At 50.9% G+C, this 19,950-nt stretch overlaps 1 protein-coding gene across 2 annotated transcripts; it reads left to right on the forward strand.

The window, feature by feature from the left end:
• The first annotated feature begins 3,983 nt into the window (after positions 1–3,983).
• LOC138723154 (interleukin-23 receptor-like) lies at positions 3,984–19,950 on the forward strand. 2 transcript variants are annotated; one of them, XM_069862040.1, is made up of 16 exons: positions 3,984–4,118; positions 5,236–5,341; positions 6,541–6,635; positions 7,360–7,665; positions 7,799–7,922; positions 8,852–9,033; positions 9,213–9,358; positions 10,260–10,338; positions 11,267–11,349; positions 11,619–11,835; positions 12,706–12,903; positions 13,540–13,623; positions 16,710–16,760; positions 17,587–17,683; positions 18,909–18,999; positions 19,309–19,950. In XM_069862040.1, exons 3-16 carry the CDS (start codon positions 6,578–6,580, stop codon positions 19,927–19,929), a joined length of 2,337 nt encoding a protein of 778 aa, XP_069718141.1. In that variant the 5' UTR covers positions 3,984–4,118; positions 5,236–5,341; positions 6,541–6,577; the 3' UTR covers positions 19,930–19,950. The 2 variants fall into 2 exon arrangements, with proteins under 2 accessions (XP_069718141.1, XP_069718142.1); XM_069862041.1 differs by lacking the exons at positions 3,984–4,118; positions 5,236–5,341 and having other exon boundaries at positions 6,357–6,635.

The following is a 19,950-nucleotide window of genomic DNA, read 5'->3' on the forward strand; positions in this document are numbered from 1 at the left end:
GTAGTCACTGCTGTGGTATCTGCTTTCCACCGCCCACACGTCCCGTTGGCAGCTGAGGACTCAGCTCACACTGAGGGTCTGTGGCTGTGCCAGTGTGGTGGCAGCTACAGGGGTGCCTGCGGCGAGGGGCTGCAGCCCCTTGTGACGGGTGCATGGGGACAGCAAATGGCTGGAGGGACAAAGCCAGCACAGGCAACCATGGGGATGGTGAACTGGGGGATAGAGATGGAGGGTGGGCATGGTGTCTTGCAGACTGGATGCAGGTGGGGTTGAGATGAGCCTCAGCTTGGCAGTCCCAGCCACAGCACTTTAGTGTCATTCCAGATGGGAAGAGGTAAGGCAGCTGTGGGATGTTTGTTGCCCTTGGCCACCACAGTGTTTGCAGAAGAAAGGGCCCCTTTCTGAGAGCTTTATCCCCAATTCTCTCCCTGCCACATCCAGACCTGCCTGGGCACAGCCAACCCTTGCAGCCTCCAGCATGAAACAGGGCATTGCAGCCTCATGGGCATGAGCTGCTGCTTGCCCTGGCACGCTCCTTCTTGCCCCAGCACACTCCCACTTGCCCCAGTGCACTTCCATTTGCCCTGACACACTCATGCTTGCCCTGGTGCCTTCCTGCTCACCCTGGTGCAGTCCCACTCATCCTGGTGCAGTCCCACTCACCCCAGCACGCTCATTCTCACTCTCTTCTCTCATAAGGGGAAAGCAAACTCTTTGTCCAAACTTTCCTTTCTTCTTCCTGGCTGATTTGTGTCCCCGTTGCTGCCCCACTCCCAGTGAAGGGACACAGGAGGGGCCGTTCCCCTGTACGGCTCACACTGGCCAGCAGGAAGGACAGACCGACTTTAAAGACCATGAGCAACTTTCCCATGTCAAGAATGTCCTTTTAGCCTGGCCAAAACCCACAATCAAAAAGCTTTCTCATTGGCATCACCTTCCTTGTTCCTGCACTAAGTCCTGTTCATCCTTATCAAGCCGAAGCGCGGGCTTGGACCTAGAAATATTTACTCCTCCAACAGCAGAGAGGAACCTAACCCTGCCCGGACTCTGGTGCCAGTGGGATTGACGCAAAAGGCCCCAGTTCCCAGGCCTGCCCTCCTGCTGGCACATCCATCATCCCCCAGCAGCACCGGTGACCTGTGGTGATGGACAGGGTGCTGCAGACCTGCTCGCATGCAGGGAACCCCTGTGAACCGTGCTGGTGGGGGTGCAGCTCCCCATCCCCTTCGCAGCAGCACAAATGCCACCACAGAAGCTTCAAGGTGAAATATTTGGACCCTCTGGGTGAATGGGTTTGGTGAGCAGCAGAAGGTGCGACTGTGGCAATGCAGGCATGGTGAGAAGGGGACATGCCTGGTACCTGCTCCAGAATGGCATGCCCGGGTTGGCCCCTGTGTCCCCAGTGCCAAACACAGCTCTGAGTACGACAAAAGTGCTTCGCCTTTGGCAGCAAATCCCATTCTGGCCCAACCTTTCCTTCCTGCTAAACTAAGCCTCTGACTCATTGCAGTAATTTTAGTGTGCCTGGCCAGCAGTGAGCCCACCAAAGATAACAAATGTTAAATTAATCCACTTAAATCTTAATCTCATTTGGCAACCAGCTCAGTCAGAGATTTCTGCTCCGTGCCAAGTTGATGGTGAATCGTGGACAGCACACCCTGGGGAGACAGGAAAGGGGCTTCAGAGCCTGGTGTTCCCAGGGGATGGGGGCAGAAGGAAGGTCGGTATGGCATGGAGGAGGTTACAGGATCCAGGAGCACCCAGTGCTGGTGGCAATGGAGATCGGGGGCTGGCACAGGGCAGGTCTTGGCAGCCAGCAAAGAAGTGTCTGCTAGATGCAATCGCCTGCATAGGGGCAGCTGTGCAGCTTGGGAAAGTCATGCTAGAGTGGAGGTGGGAGTGAGGCACCATGGTCCTCATGCTGCCCCACATATCTTTTTGGCCATTTCAGTTCAGGGCCAGTGGGGCCACTCAAAAGCATGAGGGCTGCCAGGGGAAGCAGGGTGCAAGCACTCAATGTGACCGAGGCACGTTGGGGATAGGGAAAAAATGCTTGTGGGTAAGGGAGTATCTGACCCCAGCCCTGGGCTGGACACAGCGAGCATGCCACAGGGACAATTGGCCAGGTGGGTGTTTGGTTGGAAAAAGGGTGTGGAGCATCCTGGGTCCCAAGGGGAACCTTCCTTCTGTAAGGAAGATGTAAGCAAACCACAAAGAGCCCCAAATGGAGCAAGAGGCACGATGGGGTTTGGAAAGACCAGGCAGTGTATCCTGCCTGTGAGGAAGTCTGAAGCAACTGGGTTTTGTCAGCACAGGAAAGAGGAAGCCATGGGAAAGACAAAGCCAGAACACTCATGCTCATCCCCTCCTGCCCAAAGACTGGCTGCATCAGGGCACTGAACCGCATCTCACTGTGGCTACGTGGGAAGAGATGAGAAGACAAGAGTTTAGCTGGCACCAGAAAAGACTGATGGTAGAGGTGAACAAACCAAACCAAATAGGGAAATATGGGAAGCAGCAGCACAGAGGGCTGTAACACAGCCAGGAAGGCTTTGAGGCTGGCTGGGCACTGGGGAGCAGCCACAATGCACCATGGTTGGAAACACACTGACCTCCATCCATATGCACTGTGCCAGCTCCAGATCTGCTGTGCCAGCTCCAGATGGACATCCCCGTGTTGTTGCCCAGGCTCCAGATGAGCTATCTGAGCTCAGATGGCTTTGCCCTTGGTGCTGTCCCTGCTCCAGATGTGTGTACACACAGTGCTACCCCAGATCCAGATGCCAGGGTCTGGCTCCAGATGAGCATGCTTGCAGTGCTGCCCCACCCGAAATGTGAAGGCCCATGGTGCTGCCCCAGCCCCAGATGCAGATGTGCAGCTTTGCAGTGGATCCCAGCCAGTGTTTCTTGCTAAGCCGCAGCTATGTCACACAGGCAGATGCCCCCCAGACCCAGTAACCCTATGGAGGTGGCTGGGATTGCTCTGGGATCCTCGCTGTGGTTCGCTTCCCTCCACACCAGGATCCCCAAGCCACAGCAAACTCATTCGCAAGGTGAGACTCCTTGAAAGTCTTTTTTGATGCACTAAGACAGATACTTCTGTTACATAATACATTAAAAACACTCATAATGCACTGAAACTGAAATTGTCATCAAAACCCTCCCTATCTTGCCCAGGGGGAGAGTGTATAACCATCCATACAGATGCATTACATACATTACTATAACTACATGTTATAGTTCCAGCATGCAGCGAGGCTTCCCCTTCCCCAGGCTGATGCTCTTATTTCTACCCACATTTTACTTTCAGAAAAAAACCCATGGATCAGTAAAAACCCAGAGAAGCCAGGGCTTGCTGGCAGAGGAAGGGTCTGTCTTGCCCCAGGGCAGGTAGAAATTATGTTCCCTAACGTTTTCTTGGGAGGGCAGAGGCAGATGAGCGGTGCGGTATTTCCTGTGGTTGCAGCGTCTAATGAGGTTAACACTGTTATTGAGGTTAACTCTTCAACAGACATGAAAAAGGAAGCCACGGCCTCTGCAGTGGGGAGGTTTGGGAGCTGTGGTGGAATGGAGAGCAGCAAAGTAGCCCTGGAGCCTTGGCCCCTTCTGCTCCCAGCCCCAGGGGTCTGCAGCCCGTAGCATTCCCACAGGAGCTGGGTACTGGCACAAGCAGAAGGGCTGACAATTGTTGCCAGGGAAAAGCACCTCAGTCCTGAAGGAGTTTTTTGTGGTAGGCTTCTGGGGCCAGTAGAAAAATGCTCTTTTGCTGACAGAGCTCAGCCCACCTCCCCAGGACCCCTCTGCTGGGTTTCTGTTGCCTTAGATGCAGTGATATGATCACAAAAATCCATTTGGGATGGACCTGAGTTTGTTGGGGTGACTCCAAATTCCGTAACAACTTAAAGACTAAAAGACACCCCCCTGCCCCAAGGCTGTTCCTTTAAAGGATGCTGGGTTTTCCCATGGACTGACTCAGACTGGAAACTCTCAGTTTTTCTCGATGCTGCTATCTAGGTCAGGCTTGCTGACAGTTGCTGATGCTTCTCACTGCGCTCGGCAGCCTTGGCCGCAGCAGCAGGCAGAGGGGCCCGGCAGCACATGACCTGAGGACTTACAAGGTAAGGACCCCCTTGCTCTGCCCAGCTTCCTGCCCTCTACCCCCTGGATTTAAAGCCAAAAAAATCCCAGCTTATATTTCTCTGCTGCTGCTTATGTGCATTAGCCACTTTTAACACATGTTGCCGGGAAAGATTTCACATGGTTTGGGCTTGCACAACGGGGACATTTTTTTCCCTTCTTCTTCATTTGCTTCACGTTTCTTTAGCGTAATGTAAAAGGAATCATTTTAATAGAGATGAGATCAAAGACCAGTATGTCTTGACAAGACAAACAGTCTTGTTCCTCTTTGCTTTGGAGTTTGCATATGCCTGTAAACCGGAATAAAAATGTGAATGTGAGTGATTCCTAGAGAAGACAGAGCAGAAATCTTCTCCTAGACCTGGCAGTCAGACAGATGTATTGTATTTCTGCTCTTTTCATAGACCATGGGGTTGGGGTTTTTTCCCCATATGTTCTGACATGTTGAAGGTTTGCAGGCAACTGGGATGCATTGAAGTTCACTTAGTGGGTCAGGTAATAGAAAGGCACTTGAAATTTTACTCACTATGAATCTTTGAACAGTCCTTAAAATAAATGAGGTCAACTCACGCAGTGGGAGAAATAGAAAAGCATTATCTGTAGCTGGTAGCTTGGTTTGGGTTGAACAACGTCATTTTAAGCTTTTACAGTGGTCTCGGGAGAAAACTTGCTATTTCTAATGTCAGATTTTGTATAGGGTTATTTTAATTTTTGTTGGCTTAAAAAGAAAACCATGGAGCCTCGGGTCTTTGCTCAGTTTTCAGCATCGCACATGTGAATGGGAGTCTAAGGCTATGGTAAGAGTCTCCTCAGCACCTACCTCCCAATGGCAGCAGAAGCAGCAGCCCAGATGCCCTGCAGATGGGATCAGGGTGCTGGGGGCTTGTTGGGAATCTGGCATCACCCCCAGTCTTCAGGGATCCTTAGGTGTGCTGTGCTCCCTGTTAGAAAAGAGCAATTCCCAACCAGAAGCTGTGTTCTCTTGCACCCTGCCGGTCTGCATCCTGGCTGTTGCAAAGCCATGTTGGACCCTGGATCCTATATCCTGTATCCCGTATGTGTGACCCCAGACCTGTACCCATACCCCAACCCCTACAGGGCTGGTGAGGTGCTGGGCTTTCCCTCTGGAGGCAGGATTTGACCTGGAAGGGAGTGAAACCAAAGATGCTGGGAAGGAAAGCCAAGTCAGCAGGGAAAAAAACAGGCAAGGCTCGTGATGCAGACCCATGCACAGCTCCTTGGAGAGCAAGGAGAAGCCCTTGCCTGGGATTTTGGGACTGTCTCAGGGGGGAGCATGGCCAGGAAGAGCTATGTCTCAGCTTGGTCCACCTGCCACAGCAAGGAATTGGGAAAGATGTTATGGAAACAGAGGAGGTTTCCATCCCACAAAACTCCATCCAGTTGGGTCTAAGCATCTCCAGGGATGGAGATTCCAGAGCAATCCCTCAGGGCAAGTGGCCCCATGCTCGATTACCCTTAGAGAGCTTTTTCTTATGTTTAACTGGAATTTCCTAGATTTCAGTGCGAGCCTATTGCCCCCACCCCCCACCCCGTCATGTGACTGAGTAGCACTGAGAGGGGTCTGACTCCTTCATCTCTACTTCCCCATCAGACTCCCCTGGGTCCTTTCCAGGCTGGACAGCCCTAACTCTCCCAGCCCTTCCTCACATCTCAGGTGCTCAAGACTCTCAAACATCTTTGCACCCTTTGCTCTACTCACTCCAGTCCATCCACATCTCTCCTGTCCTGGGAAGCCCAACTCAGGACCCAGCACTCTGGATGTGCCTCAGCAGGGCTGAGCAGAGGGGCAGAATGAAGACGAGCAGCATCCCTTGCACTCCCTACACCCACCATGCCTCTTCAAGGAAGGCTCTCAGAGTGCTCAGGCATGATCTCAGTTTTGTAAATCCACACTGCCTGCTCCCATCACCTCCTGGTCCTTCTGTGTGTGTTGGGAAACAGGTTCCGGTAGAGTTTGCTCCATCACCAGCCTAGGAGTGGAGGTGAGGCTGTCCAGCCTGTGGGTTACCAGAAACTACATGCACATACATGTCCTATAAGTATAAGGAAAGGCTAGAGAAATTTCACAGATGTGAAAACTAAGAGAAATGTCTCAGGAGGAAGAAGGTCTGGAAAAGCGCTCCACCAGGGCTGGACACCAGGTTTTACTGATGGTGTGCCTGTTACCTGAAATGCTGAGTTCTGTGTGTCTACAGGCCTGTGTCCCTGTGCTCCCACTGCTGGCACGACTTGGTCTGACCCCAAATTCCCGAGGAAAGCCTCACTGTGCATCCCCATTGCCAGCCTCAGGGTGATCCCTGAGCATCCTGCTGTGAGGGCAGACCCAGCTGTGTCAGACAGCAGTGTGCCTGGCGGAACAACTCACACCTTTCCTCCCCACAGACTATGCCACGTGTGGGCAGCGACCACAGCCCAGGCCATGGTGGGATCCGGAGAGGCTTTGGCACTCCATGTCCTGATCTGCTGCCTGTGTGGAGGTAAGCAAGCAGCTGCACAGCACAGCTCGGCATGGCTTGGTATAGCCACTATAGCATCACCCTTATAGACTGCTGGAGCAAACACCCTGGCTCCACTGAGGAATCAGAGCTGGAGGAGGAAAATTATAATGCTACAGCTATGGATTTTGGGGGGAGAGCTTTGTTAGCATTGAGGGGGACTCCCATGCCCTGTGGCATCCTCTTCTTTCTGCTTGCATCCTTGGGCTTCACTGACTGCAGATCCTGCCTCCGCACACGGGAAGCCAGAACGCAGCTGCGCCCTTTCCAGGAAGACTAGATCAAGCCTGATACCGGTTGTAAGCTGAGTTTGCTGGGGCTGTGCAAAACGCTAATCTGATAGCGCAGGGCGGCGTGTGCCTCTGTGTGGGGGCTGCCCCCTAATCTCAGGGGATCAGAGCTCTCAAGACTACAGGTTATTTCCTTGCAGTCATTTGAGCATTAGAGCAAAAACTAAAATTGGTGAAACTAGCTGTTTCCGATCTGAAGGGATGAGTCACAGGGTGCAAGGCCGCTGCTGAAGGCAGGAGGGGTTTACCTCTGTCCTGCGGGGGAGCGAGAGGGCTGGGGGGCAGCCCCCCTACTAGGGGGTCCTGCCAAGCTGTACCCACATGCCAGCAAAGCAGCTACCCATGCAGAGCGGTGCAACCTGTGGGCATCATCTCCTCCTGTGGAACATGCACCTAGAGCTGCCCTGACCCAACAGGTGTTGGCGCAGGTGTTGCAAACATCAAGTGCTGGGGACACGTCTGGATAGAGCCTGCTCCGGTGGTGCAGATGGGCTCCAACATCTCCATCAACTGCCTCTCCACCCTCGGCTGCCCCTGGACCAAGTTCTTTGTGCTCCTCAACTACAGCAAAGTTGAGGGTCCCCTGCACCCCCTCAACAGCAGCACTATCCAGCTCCAGCTGCGTGATTTCCGGATGCCCTTAGGGACGGTCACCTGCTTCGCCTGCTGCCCCAACAGTGAAAGAAGCTGCCTAGTGTGTGGCACTGACATCTGGGCTGGCTGTGAGTACCCTCCATGGCTGTGGGGTCTTAATGATTTTTGTTAAGCTGCCAGCACCAAGGAGATTGGGGTTGGGGGGTTGCTTTGCACTGCTGAGCAGGTATCTGTGTGCTCTGCTTGACCTTGCCTCCGCAGACCCTCCGGACCCTCCCAGCAACCTGACCTGCTCCATCCGTGAGCACTCGGAGCGCCTGGCGTGCATGTGGGACACAGGGCAGCCAACCCACCTGCCCACTCACTACACCCTCCACCTACGCAGGTAAGGCCCCGCAGGTTGGGGGCTTCGGGGAGGGCATCGTGCTGAGCCGTCTGGGGCCAGGAGGCAGTGAGGAAATCGCAAAGCCTGCACGTGGCCTGCGGTTGGGGCACGGCGGCCACAAACCCAGGTGACATCAGGGCTGCTCTGCTGCTGGCAGCTGGGAGCGGGCGCTGTGCCCTAGTTACACTTCCTAAGGTTCACGTCTGCCTTGTGTCCTGCTTGCAAACTGCACAGTAAAGTGAGGGTTTCATTCTGTGGGACGGACCTTACACACTCGGTGCTCTTAGTGGCCCAGTAAACATAGCATCACGTTGCAACGCATTACACCCGTGCGTTTTTTTTCAGAAGCATTGTCTCTCTCTAAGCTAAAGGGCATGCAGAGGGTGCAGCTGGCAGTGTGCACCTAATGTTGCCCGAACCCCCCAAACTGAAACTCCATCAGAGTGCAAAAGCTCAAACCTGAAGCAGGCACGCTGGCTGCTGCACAATGTGCCACAGCCCTTCCCACCCAGCCCAGGACACTTTCAGCCACACCTGGCACTGAAGCCCCTGTGAGACAAGACTGGCAGGCCTTCCAAGTTACTTTGACTCAGTTATGGAAGTAAACACGTTAAATCCCATAATACACAGGCTTTGTGAAGAGAAGTGATTAACTGCCTGCCTAAATTTGCTTGGCTTCAAACTTTGAACTGTGCAGCCAGAAAGAACTGAAAAAGTTCCCTTCCCACAGTGAAAATGCAAATGCCCTACAGAAATGTCAGGGACTGAAGGCAATTACTTTCTAGTTTGCTTTTAAGAGTGACGAAGTCCAGGTCTGGACATGACTGTGTCCCAGTCATGAGCCATGACCCCGTGAGAGCCATGGTTATTTTCCAGCAGGTGTGTGATGCTGGGGTGGGCTCTGACTGGGGCTGCCTTCTGCTTCCCAGCGTGAAGACGGCAGCAGGGGAGGATTCTGAGAATGCTGAGGAGGAGAAGGTCTTCCCTGCGGGCTCACCGGTGCCACTGAGTGAGCTGAGTGGTGGAAGCCACTACTCAGCATGGGTGCAGGCCAGCAACGCGCTGGGTGCTGCTCACTCAGCCCCTCGGCACCTCAACCTGCAGGAGCTCGGTATGTACATCTACCCATCCGTCTGTGAGCTGCACTGTGTGCTGAGGCTGTGCATTGCTGTATGCGCTGCCCTGAGATATCACTTTAGAGACAGGAATGAGCAGTGTGTCACCAGGGTTTGAAGCAGACCCTGTGGCATGCCAGCCCTCCGACCCTCGCTTTCCTGGTTCTCCCCACAGTGGTGCCTGCTCTGCCGCTGGTTGTTGGTGCTAAGACAACGGAGACATTGCCTCCCATCACCACCATCCACTGGAGGAGGCAGACACAGCAGAAGAACGTGCACTGCGAGGAGCGACATAAAGCCACAGGTTCCCTGGAATGGCATGTGAGACAGCCTGGAACCACCCAAAGCCTTCCCCGATGCAGACCTGTGAGAGGAGGGTTCCTGTGTGAGCTGTCTCTTGTTAGGAGACAGGCCAGACCTGGTCCTGCTGGAGACCCCTAAGCACCTACGAGCAACGGGAGCAAGTGGGATCATTCAAAACCTAACCCTCTGCTTCAGCACAAGTTCGGGAGGCACACGCACCCATCCATGGGCAGCCTCCCACTGTTGGGGGGGCAGGACACCCCTCTGAGACTGCAGACAGGCTTTTGGGCAGGGTTATCACTTCTTTTTAAGAAAAAGGGTAAAACTCAGAATATTTCCGAACATTATCTAGCTCTGCAGCGACAAGGCTAAGCAGCCTCCAGGAATGCTTAGCCCACACATGCTTCGTTGGTCAGCCCTGCACACCCACAGGCACAAAAACCCTTGGGGCAGCTCCATGTGGGTCCCTTTTGGAAACCTCCCCAGGGTTGAGGCTGGATCCCAGTGCTCACTGGAGCCCTCAGAAGTGCCAGAAGCCCAGCACATTAGCAGGTGAGGGGCTGTTGCTGCTCCCTCCCATGTGTTAGCTGACGGGACTGTGTATGCACCACGTCTACTTCTCACAATAGCACCAGCCTCAACAACACACACTGGAGCATGTTGGGAGGGGCAATGGGGGTCCCTGTGGCAGGGATTAGCCACCCCCACGCACTTGAGGAGGACTGTGACTGTCCCTGTCAGAGTAGATAAGGAAGGCAGCAACAGCCGCATGAAGGGCTGGCAGTGGTGGGTGGCTCACCCGGTCCCGCTCTCCCTTAGCACCCTGCTTCCCTTCCAGGTCGAGGTGTGGGATGGTGCGGAACAGCACAGGCCCCGCTCGCAGCATGACCTGCAGAGTAACACCCAGTACGTGTTTCAGGTCAGGTGCCGACTCAGCCCTGACGACAGCCCCTGGAGTGCCTGGAGCACCCCTTTTCTCTACACCACCCCTGAGGCAGGTAAGCTCACTCTCAGCATCGCACTCACTGCATTTTCCCAAGCAGCTCATCAGCTCCTTGAGATGCTCTGTGGGGACCTGGATTGAGCTCCACATGCTGGGCGACTCAAGTCAGCCAGCAACATGTGTGTGCATGGTGCGCAGTTGGCACGGGAGCCTGCACGGCCCTGCAATGCTGAAAACCACCACTGGCAGACACTGGGCTTGATGCTGGGGCCCAGGAGCCACTACTAACATCCCCCAGCCACATGCGAGAGCTGAGCACTGCCACCAGCTAGCGGCTCCTCTCCTGCCCTCTGAGTGCTCCCAGCCCTGTGGAACATTTCAGGTGGTAACCTCCTGGGGCTGCTGTGGCATGGTGGGAGCCATCAAGAAAACAGAGGGACGTTGTGGGTATGTGGGAAAAAAGAATGGAGTGTGCTTATCCATCTTTGATAGCTGGCTTGCTTAGTCCCCACCAGCAGAGAGCACCACCCGCCCTAGATGGAAAAGCTGCATCAGCCAAGGTGTCCCACCAGCCCCAAATACCTGTTGTCTCAGATCATCTTCCCCGTTTGCATTGTGGTTACTAACACTGGGATGAGCTTAAGCACAGCTGGCTCGGTTATCTCAAATGGCAGTGGGCTGAGGTGACTGAGAAGTGATGCTCTTGCCTACATCCTGGTTGTGGAGAGGAAGCCAGGGGCGCAGTTGCCCCAAAAAGCAGTGTTCGCTGTTATTTGCAGTCTGGGCTGTTTCCTCTCTGCGGCGCTGACTGCATGGGAATCAGTCCACTGCCCTGTGTAGGGCTACCAGCAAAGCAAAGCTTTATGCAAAGGTGGCATGTGGGTGGGAGCCCCATGCGTGGGTTAGAGCCTCTTGTGTGGGTGGGAGCCCCATCTGGTTGCCCAGTGGGAGCTTAACGCTACCTCCTGCGCTTCCTCCCACAGCCCCCACCATGGCACCTGATGTCTGGCGGCACCTGGGCCCAGCGTTCCCGAATGGCAGCCACGAGGTGACGATCTTGATCAAGGTAAAGTCTTTATTTGATGGCTCCAAGTGAGATGTTCACATGCTCTGCTCCTCCCTGAAGAGGCAGCAGAAGGCAATGCCCTTCCTGAGGAGCACCTTGACTGAAGAGATGGGGGAAAGATGAGACCCCAGTGTGTCCTTGGGGTGAATCTTTCCATCCTTGCAAAATCCATCCACGTGTCACCCAGCCAAGAGGACATTTGTCCTGCGCTCGGGCTGTTTGGCGTCAGGCCCTGCACCCATCCCCACTGTCTGTCTTGCCGTTCGCAGCCCTTATCACCCCAGGATGCTCGTGGGAGGATCCTGGGCTACACCGTGACTACCAAGAGCCCCAAGGGAGCCCTGCTCCTCTGCAACACCTCCAGCACATCGTGCAGTGTCCTGGTGCCCCCAGAAGCCCACACCCTCCAAGTCACCGCTCACAACTCCAAGGGGGCTTCCAGCCCTGCCAACATTACCCTCAGCCAGGCCGCCAGCAGCTGGGAAGGTAGGATCTCACACACACCAAAAGCAGCCTGAACGGAGATCAGATTTTTATCAGATTTGCAGGGCTAAAATGCTAGATTGTGCTAAAACAAGAGAAGAGCACTGGCAGAGCTCTGCCCACTCTGCCGAGGGGACACAACATCCTTCAGACAAGACCAGCCTCCCCTAGAGATGAAGATGCTCCACAGCCACAGATCACAGCCCTTCAACTTTGAAGGCTGAAGCAACAAGTTTAAAAATAAGTTTGTTCTGCCTGCATTGGCTTGGTGCAGGAGTGCTCCACTGTTCTGCACTCCCAAAAATAGCTACTGCTGGCTGTGCCAGGGAGATGGCCGCAGCTGTGAGCTGGGTCCTTACAAAAAGAAAGGGAGGAAAAAATCCATTCCAGGCCTCCTCAGGTTCCCTGTGCCGCAGGTTGTGGCTTTCCCCACGACCACACTTTCCTATTTTTAAAAAATGTCTGTTTTAGTGAGTAATGGGAGGGGAAAGTCCCATTCAAACTGAGGAGAAATACATGACTAAAAAGAAACTAAAGAGAAATAAGGTGGAAAAAAAAAAGAGAAAGCTCTAATCTCTCAAACTTACCAGAATCATGTCCCTTTCTTGTAAGAAATGTCAGGTAAAGCATTTCAGATGAGACACGACAAATCTGAGGATGTGCTTTTGTGATGCATGTACATGAACATATATAAATATAGGCATATTTTTTTATATATATCCCACCACATTCTAGAATTTCTTGTTGCCTCTTCAGTCCTTAAACACTTTCAGAAAAGCCACATTTTGCCTGGCCTTAGCTGCCCCTAACAAGTCTCCTCTTTTTTGAGGATGAGGTTGGGTGACAGCCCTCTTGCCGTCTCTCTCTCCCCAGAGTTCCCAGCACCAGTGGCTGTGGAGGTCAAGCCTGAGAACCAGAGCAGGGTCTCTGTGACCTGGCAGCTCCCTCCACAAAGTGGGAGATCCCCGCTCTGGTTCATAGTGGAATGGGCTTTCACTGCCCCGTACAGCCAGAAGGAGCAGTATTTTTGGAAGAAAGTCCCATTCCAGGAAACACACACTTACATCCAAGGTAAGATATTGTAGGTATCCTTTGGCTATTTGGTGCAGTTCATCAGGACATAAGGCAAAAATATAGTAGAATGGCAGAATTTCATTTGAAATTGAGCCCCTGGCCACTTGTTTTTGGAGAGTGGGGCTGTTAAGAGCCTTGAGGGAGCGAGGAGTGAAGCAATAGGAGACATGATGGCAGTCAGTGGGATTTGGTCCCCCCGGTGAAGGGAGAGGGAAAAAAGAGGTGATGAGTGAGCTGGCAGGCAGGGAAGCCACACTAGACCCACGGAGGCCTGTCCAAGCACAGGAGATGTACATGTCTGTTTAAAAGATGCAGACAGAGAAGGCACAACACATGACACACCAAGGCTGTTGCATTATCACATTTGCTCCCCGACCCTGAGTGCCCAGACAGACAAGCCCACAGGTCCTTTCCGACACAGCATGAACATCCCTGGGCCAGTCCCACTCCATTCTTCTTTCCCACAGTAATTCTGGTATTTATTGGCATTTTGGGTACTTTTTAGTCAGCTGCCTGAGCTTTTGCTCTTCCATGTGTGTTTGTGGCAACAGCTCATGCAACAGCTTGAGCAAGCCTAAGGCTTGCATAGCAGCTTACAAACACATTTTAAAGGCAAATGTTGCTTCTTTCCAGAAGAGGCAGTATCTGGAGGTCACATCAATGTATCTGTGTATGCAGTTTATCCTGATGGAGCCAGCAAACCAAGCTCTGGTCAAGGTAAGCCCATCTGGGTGGACTAATTGTTGCTTGCTGCAATGAGGCTGCAGAGCTCAGCTTATTGCTTCATTTTTTATATTCCTACAATCAGCCAGCGGTGTAGAATTCCTTAGTTTTAGAAACAAAATGTAAGCCCCTCCCAATGACCAGAGGAAAACAGGACTTTAGATGGAAAACTTTTGGCTGCAGGACATGAAAACTGAGATTTTTATCAACGCATCTGTATGAAAGCTTTCTCTAGCTGATCTTTTCCTGTTCACAAATCCCCAATGCAAGCAAGACCCACATTTTACTCCACAAGATACACCAATGGGATCATTCTCCCTTTTTGTGGGAGAAAATGGGATTGCTGCTTTCCACATTTGACAATAAAATGTTACAGAAAAAAAACCCCCACAAGAACACCCCACTCCCCCCAGCTTTTACAGACACTAACTGGCCAAGCTGCAGCCTGCCCTTTCTCACCTGCAGTAGGAAACACAAAGGCTTCAGTTCTAGAAATTGTTTTAAGATAAGAACATGGGCTAATTTACAAAGGAAGGCAAGGACTCTCATCATCTCTAGCACTGTGTGGTGGCTCTGGTTGTCCTCAAGAGCTGGTTATCCATCAAGCCATGTCGTGCTACTGCTAGTCCTTAGCCAGCTGGACCAGGATAAGCCATGCAAAGCACAACATCTGAGTACTGAAGATACCCACAGCACCACCATAGCTGTGCACGGGCACCACAGCACAGGCAAAACCTCTGCTTGCACAGAGGATGCACATAGTGCCCAGTGGTAACTGTGCAAGTCTACAAAGATGAGGGAAGACTGCAGTGAAGCCGGCAACCAGACCAAAACTAGACCTCCAGAGCACCTCCACTACAGCTCACAGCCCATGCTGAGCTTAAATATCCTCCCGGGCAGAAGATGTGGGTGGAGGTCCCAGGTGAGGCTGGCCAGGGCCATTAAGACCTGTTAGTGCCCTCCGTGCTCTGATGGAGCCGGTTGAGGGTAAAACTTAAGGATATCGTCAGTTCACTCTCCTGTGCTGTAAAGCAATTTTAGATGGGCTATTTTAAGGTGCTCAGATACTTTCCCTATGACAAATCAGCTCTGTATTCCTGGTTGGCACCTCTCAAGGTTTTATTCAATTTTCTCCCAAGAAATGGAAACAAATATTCCTGACCAGTTCATCCCAGGCTGTTCATGTCTGTTAGCCTTGCCTTTAGGTGTTATTCTCATGGACACACTGACAGCCTTCTGCTCTGGGCAGGTCAAGGTTTGGGCACCTCCAGGTCTGGTGACAAGAATTTCTGAGGTCCTGATCATCAAGTGGTCGTTAAACCTCGGTAGTAAGTCTCAGGTCTGTGTGGAAGGAGGAAGAACTGGATGTCAAAAGGAGGACACTCTAACCTTTTCACTAGCAAACAGCTTAAAAATGTGTTAGGTGCTTAAAAATAGAGACTTCATCCCTAGTGGCTGCATAGGCTCCTTATTAACAAAGCTTGGGAGTTGTTGTCAGGAAGTACCAACATGAGGCAGCAGTGAAGCTCATGTCTGTGACAAGATTTGCTTCCAAAGCAGCAGTAGAGCCCACAGTTGCCACCTGCAGTAAAGTTCTCCAGCTTGATCCCACAGGTTGAACCTCATTCTTCATCTTCCTTATTCAGATTGAGTCTGTCCATCATCAGTGAGGCATTACTGTAATCGTCTTTTTTGTTTTTTTTTTTAATTTATACCAATTCAGTGTGCCAGTGACACAAAACTGCAGTGCCCCTTGAAGCTGCTTAATTCCTAGGTTGATGGATAATGTACTCCATCACTTGCCTTCCGCAATCCCATTCATTTCAGAGATGGTTTGCAGTGCCTGTAGTGCACTCCAGCTGAGTGGGCCTGTGCTGCAAACACACTCTACTTAAGGAACAGAAATACCTGAACTCCAGGAGCTCTGCTATGAGATGCATATGCTTCAAATGAACAAAAATCAGAGAAGTATCTTTTCTGTGATATTTTTTCCCTTTTATGTTGCCAGCTGCTTTAGGGGCATTTCCCTTCCTTCAAACATGACACAAACCCACAACCATATCATCAGCAATGCTCACCACCCTTGAAAGACAGAGCAAAATCACAGGGAGCAGGGCTGGCAAGGTTGACTACCCAATCTCAAGGGAAGACCGGCTGTCATTGCTTCCATTCCTCACAGATGTTTGCTGAAACTGCTTTTGCATCTCCGGAAAAAGTCAGCCTACATTGATGCTCCTCAACCTGGCTGCTAGAGCAGTTGTCCTCTTTCTTTTTCTTGCAGGTTGGCCCTGACCCCAGCAGATCCCTCCAGCTGAGGTCTGACTGCAGGGCACGGTAGTTCCTTCTGTCTCCAGCCAGCTGTGCTGCTCACACCTGGCCTGGGGTGATTGCCCTGGTCCCCACACAGGGAGGTGATGCTAGGGAGATGCCATGTGTGGCTTGTCCTGGCAATGTAGCTGTTGTTCTGGTCCAGGCTGTAGAATCAGTCTGAACCTCAGCCCAGCAGTGGGGTCATCCTTGGCCTGGAACCTCACCCCTTTTCTGTAGCAGCAACAGCACCATGTATTTGTTAAGGAGAAGAGATCCCAAGAGAATTGCTGAATTTCTCTGGGAAGAAAACTTGCTGATTATTTTAGTAAAAATACGCTTTTTCCTATAGCAGACTCTTTACCTGCAGATCCTCCTTTACCACACAAACAGGTATTATCAGAAAATTCAGTCCCATGGGGTTCAGACTCTTTAAGAAATGAAAAAATGAAAAATTATATACAGTTCCTCAGGAAGACTAAATTCCTCTTTCAGGTACTGAGGGTAGTGATGTGTGCAGAAGATGTTTTATGTTTTGTAACTGGTGTTACATGTTTATCAACATCTTGTTTAATTGGATCTCTGAGAAAGAGGAGATTGTGCAGAGTTCAGCCAGAGCTGGAGTCACTAATTACTGTAGGGGCCTTTATTTTTCCCATTATACCATTATTTATTTTTCTAAATAATATTAACAAAATGAAAATAAGCCATATCTTCTGTGTCACCCACTGTCCTTTAAATGAAGTAATGGACATTTTTTTCCTCTCTCTAAGTACCTGCAGAGGACCAGCTCCTGGAGAGTGTCTACAGTGAGATCTCCCATGGTAAGAAGATAGTAGCTCTGACTTGGCAAGCCTTGACCAGAAGTGGAAGTTTTACCCCAGACAGCACCTGCAGCTTCTGGTGATGGGGAAGTGAAAGCTCCCTTACACTTTGGAGAGGTCAGGGACAGAAAATCAACTTTTCATTTGATGGGGACGTGAGCTGCATGGCAGGAAAGGCAGGATTTCTCTCACAGCTCAACAGCACCAGCGTGTTGCATGCCTTAAGTCTTGCTTTCTCATGGAATTTATAGTAAAATGTACATTAGAGTGAACATGGGATAGGAATCACAGGAAAATATAACATAATGTTAATGTATAACATAACAGCAGCAGACTTTCAATCTTGCTGCTAGAACCAGAGACTCATTTAAGCATTTCCCATCCCTTTTTCTGATTTTGGTTACGTTTCTGGTTTGCACTTTGTCTGATAAAGGTTATGTTATGATCTATTGCAGCACTTAAACCAAAAGCAAAAGTAATGTAAGCTGAAGGACTCACTTCAGCATTTCTGGAAGGTAAGGCTGCATGGGAAAGGATTAAACACAGTGACCACACTCCAAATTACTTGACTGATCCTCCCCCATACACGTACCCAGGTGCCGCAGTGCCCAGGATGCTCTGGTCACAGCACGACTCTGATGGGGCAGCAGTTTTGGTTTTGCTTTCGTTATGTCTTTGTTTCCTCAAGTGGGGAGTAAAAGGGCAAGTGAAATGCTGCAGGCTGTTCAAGCAAAGATCTGCCCTTTGCATCAATAAATGTTGTGGCAGATGGGGTATGGAAGCAGAGCCACCCAACCGACCAATTTTCCTCTCCGTTCTTTTTCAGATGATGATGTTGGAGTTTTCCTGGGACTGGGCATCAGCATGGTCATATTGTCAGTTGGCTTTGCAATTCTGATGTTTAAAAAATCAGCCAGAAAAAGGTATTACTTTCCCCTCCACAGTTTTCCCCTTATTTCCAACTCATATTTTTCTTCCAGATTATTTTAAAACCAGTCCTTTTCACTACAGCCTGCTCTTACGGAGGGCAACTTCACCCGTTAATCAGATTGCTACGTGAAAAGACATTTGTGTGCTCTACAGTAAGGCAGAGACCAACAAAAAGAGTAAAATTCACTCCTCTGTAAAGGCCAGCCTGGTTATATGTGATATATTATTACACAAGCATAAGGGATGGGAGAAAAAGAGAGGAAAAGCAGAACTTCCGTATGTAAGTGTTATCCTAGGACTTGTTACTCCCAGTTTTGGCTGAGAAGGAGAGGCTGAAGCCTGTCTCACCTGCATCCCAAGGGACAGGCAGAGACTGGGGAGGGCAACAGTAGTAAAACTCAATGGGGAGAGTCTTCATACTAGTTTTTAACACCAACTGCTGTTCACTAGGCATCCCTAGAATTCAGTGCTCACCTACCCCAGTTTGCCATTTGACTGGAATAGGGATGGATAGGAGGCCAGCCACTGCTGCCTCTGACATAAACCCACGGGAACAAGTGACCTCTGGCACAGAGCAATTGGCTGGATCTTCCCGACTAAACAAGAAATCCTTGACCTGGGGCTCAAGGATGTTGAGGGGCTGCCTCTTTCGGTTCCTGAACTCAGCCTAAGTCTTCTACTCTCGATGTAATTGTGGAACAGGGGCATTTCAGCAACAACAGAAATGCAGTTTCCCAGAAACGCAGCAAACAACATCAGCCAAGCTCAGCAAAATTAGAATCTCTTTCAAATTATTTTCATTTCTGCAACAGATTTGGCTGCAGGAAAGTCAACTTTCATTAATGCTGTGGATTTGATTTCATCAGTTCAGGGCGCACGTGCCTCCTCTCATTCATGCACAGAGCTTGGTTCTCCTGTTATCCCCAGTTTGGCAACATTTTCACATACATACAAGTTTTACGTAAGGGATTCACCTAAAGTATTTTAGCTTCAAGACTTTTACCACCATGAATCAAACCTGGAAAAATCAGGTTGAAAGATGGAGAGCTAGGGTTCAGATGGAGAAACTCACCCCAATGGGGCAAACCTGGGGTTTCCAAGCCATCCATGAAGGATGGATGCACTGTGTGTTTCCCTCCTGATGGGGAATAACTTTATCCTGCATGAAAAACAAGTGAATTAACATCTTGGTTTTTTTTTTTTTATTTTTTGGTAAAGAATTAAGGCCACCGTTGTGTCGGTTTTGCCAAAATGGCTGCTTGAAGACATTCCCCACATGGAAAACAGCAACGTAGTAAAGTCACTCCAGGTAATGGAACCATTATCTCCCAGCTTTTCTTTAAATCTTGCCTCAGTATAGACTTCATTCAGTGGTGAGTTGACTCAAGCTGCCCTTGAAGTGCGTGCCAAAGCACAGAGACAGGCACAGCTGCTCTGTGTTTTCCCTCATCCACCTCGCTGTGGTCTCTTTTGGAGGTAGGATTTGGTGTGAGAGGTCAGAAGGAAGACAAAATTAAGGCATCAAGTCATTTCCTTAGTTCTTCCTTGGGATGCTTTGCTGATACCTCTCCTGTTGGCAAAATTTGCCTATCTGTTACTACTTTTTTTTTTTTTCCAGGAAAAGAGCTTTTTCACAAGTAACAGTCTCCATGAGCTGTTCTTGGACACCAGTGACCCCGCAGTTACAGAAATCGAGGAGGTGCCAGTGCATGAGGAGCACAAGAACACGGCCACTAGAAGGAAGCCCAGCAGAGAGGTCCCCAAGGATAGAGAGCACCTAGGGAGCACAGCTCCTACCAGCAGCAAGGCCCCCGAGCAGATCAGTGACTACAAACCTCAGATTTCCGATGGGAACCCGCTGGGGTATGTGGCTGCCAATATTTACCAAACACAGCCCTCCCCAGACCTCCCAGAACTGGAGACGAACATCTTCTTCAGAGACTACACAAGCCCCATTCCCCATCTGTGGGATGGGGAGGGAGAGGGGCACAGTGTCTGTCTGCTGGATAAGATCAACCTCGTCTTAAACAACAGCCGGAGTGGGCAAAGCCAAGTGTTTGGCTCAGCCCAGGGGGGACACGGATCCCTCCTGGAGAACCAGTGGGGACACACGCTGGCCAGTGATGTTCAAGAGCAAACACTGGTTTCTGATGAGCTGGTCTCCTGCCTGAGAGCCATGAATGGGGAGCCGGTGGAGTTAAAGCCCTGCTTTACACAAAGCATCAGAAGATTGTTTTGAAATAAATTGTAGTTGTGATGA

Source organism: Phaenicophaeus curvirostris, chromosome 8 (assembly GCF_032191515.1).
Source record: "Phaenicophaeus curvirostris isolate KB17595 chromosome 8, BPBGC_Pcur_1.0, whole genome shotgun sequence".
In the NCBI taxonomy this organism is placed as follows: domain Eukaryota; kingdom Metazoa; phylum Chordata; class Aves; order Cuculiformes; family Cuculidae; genus Phaenicophaeus; species Phaenicophaeus curvirostris.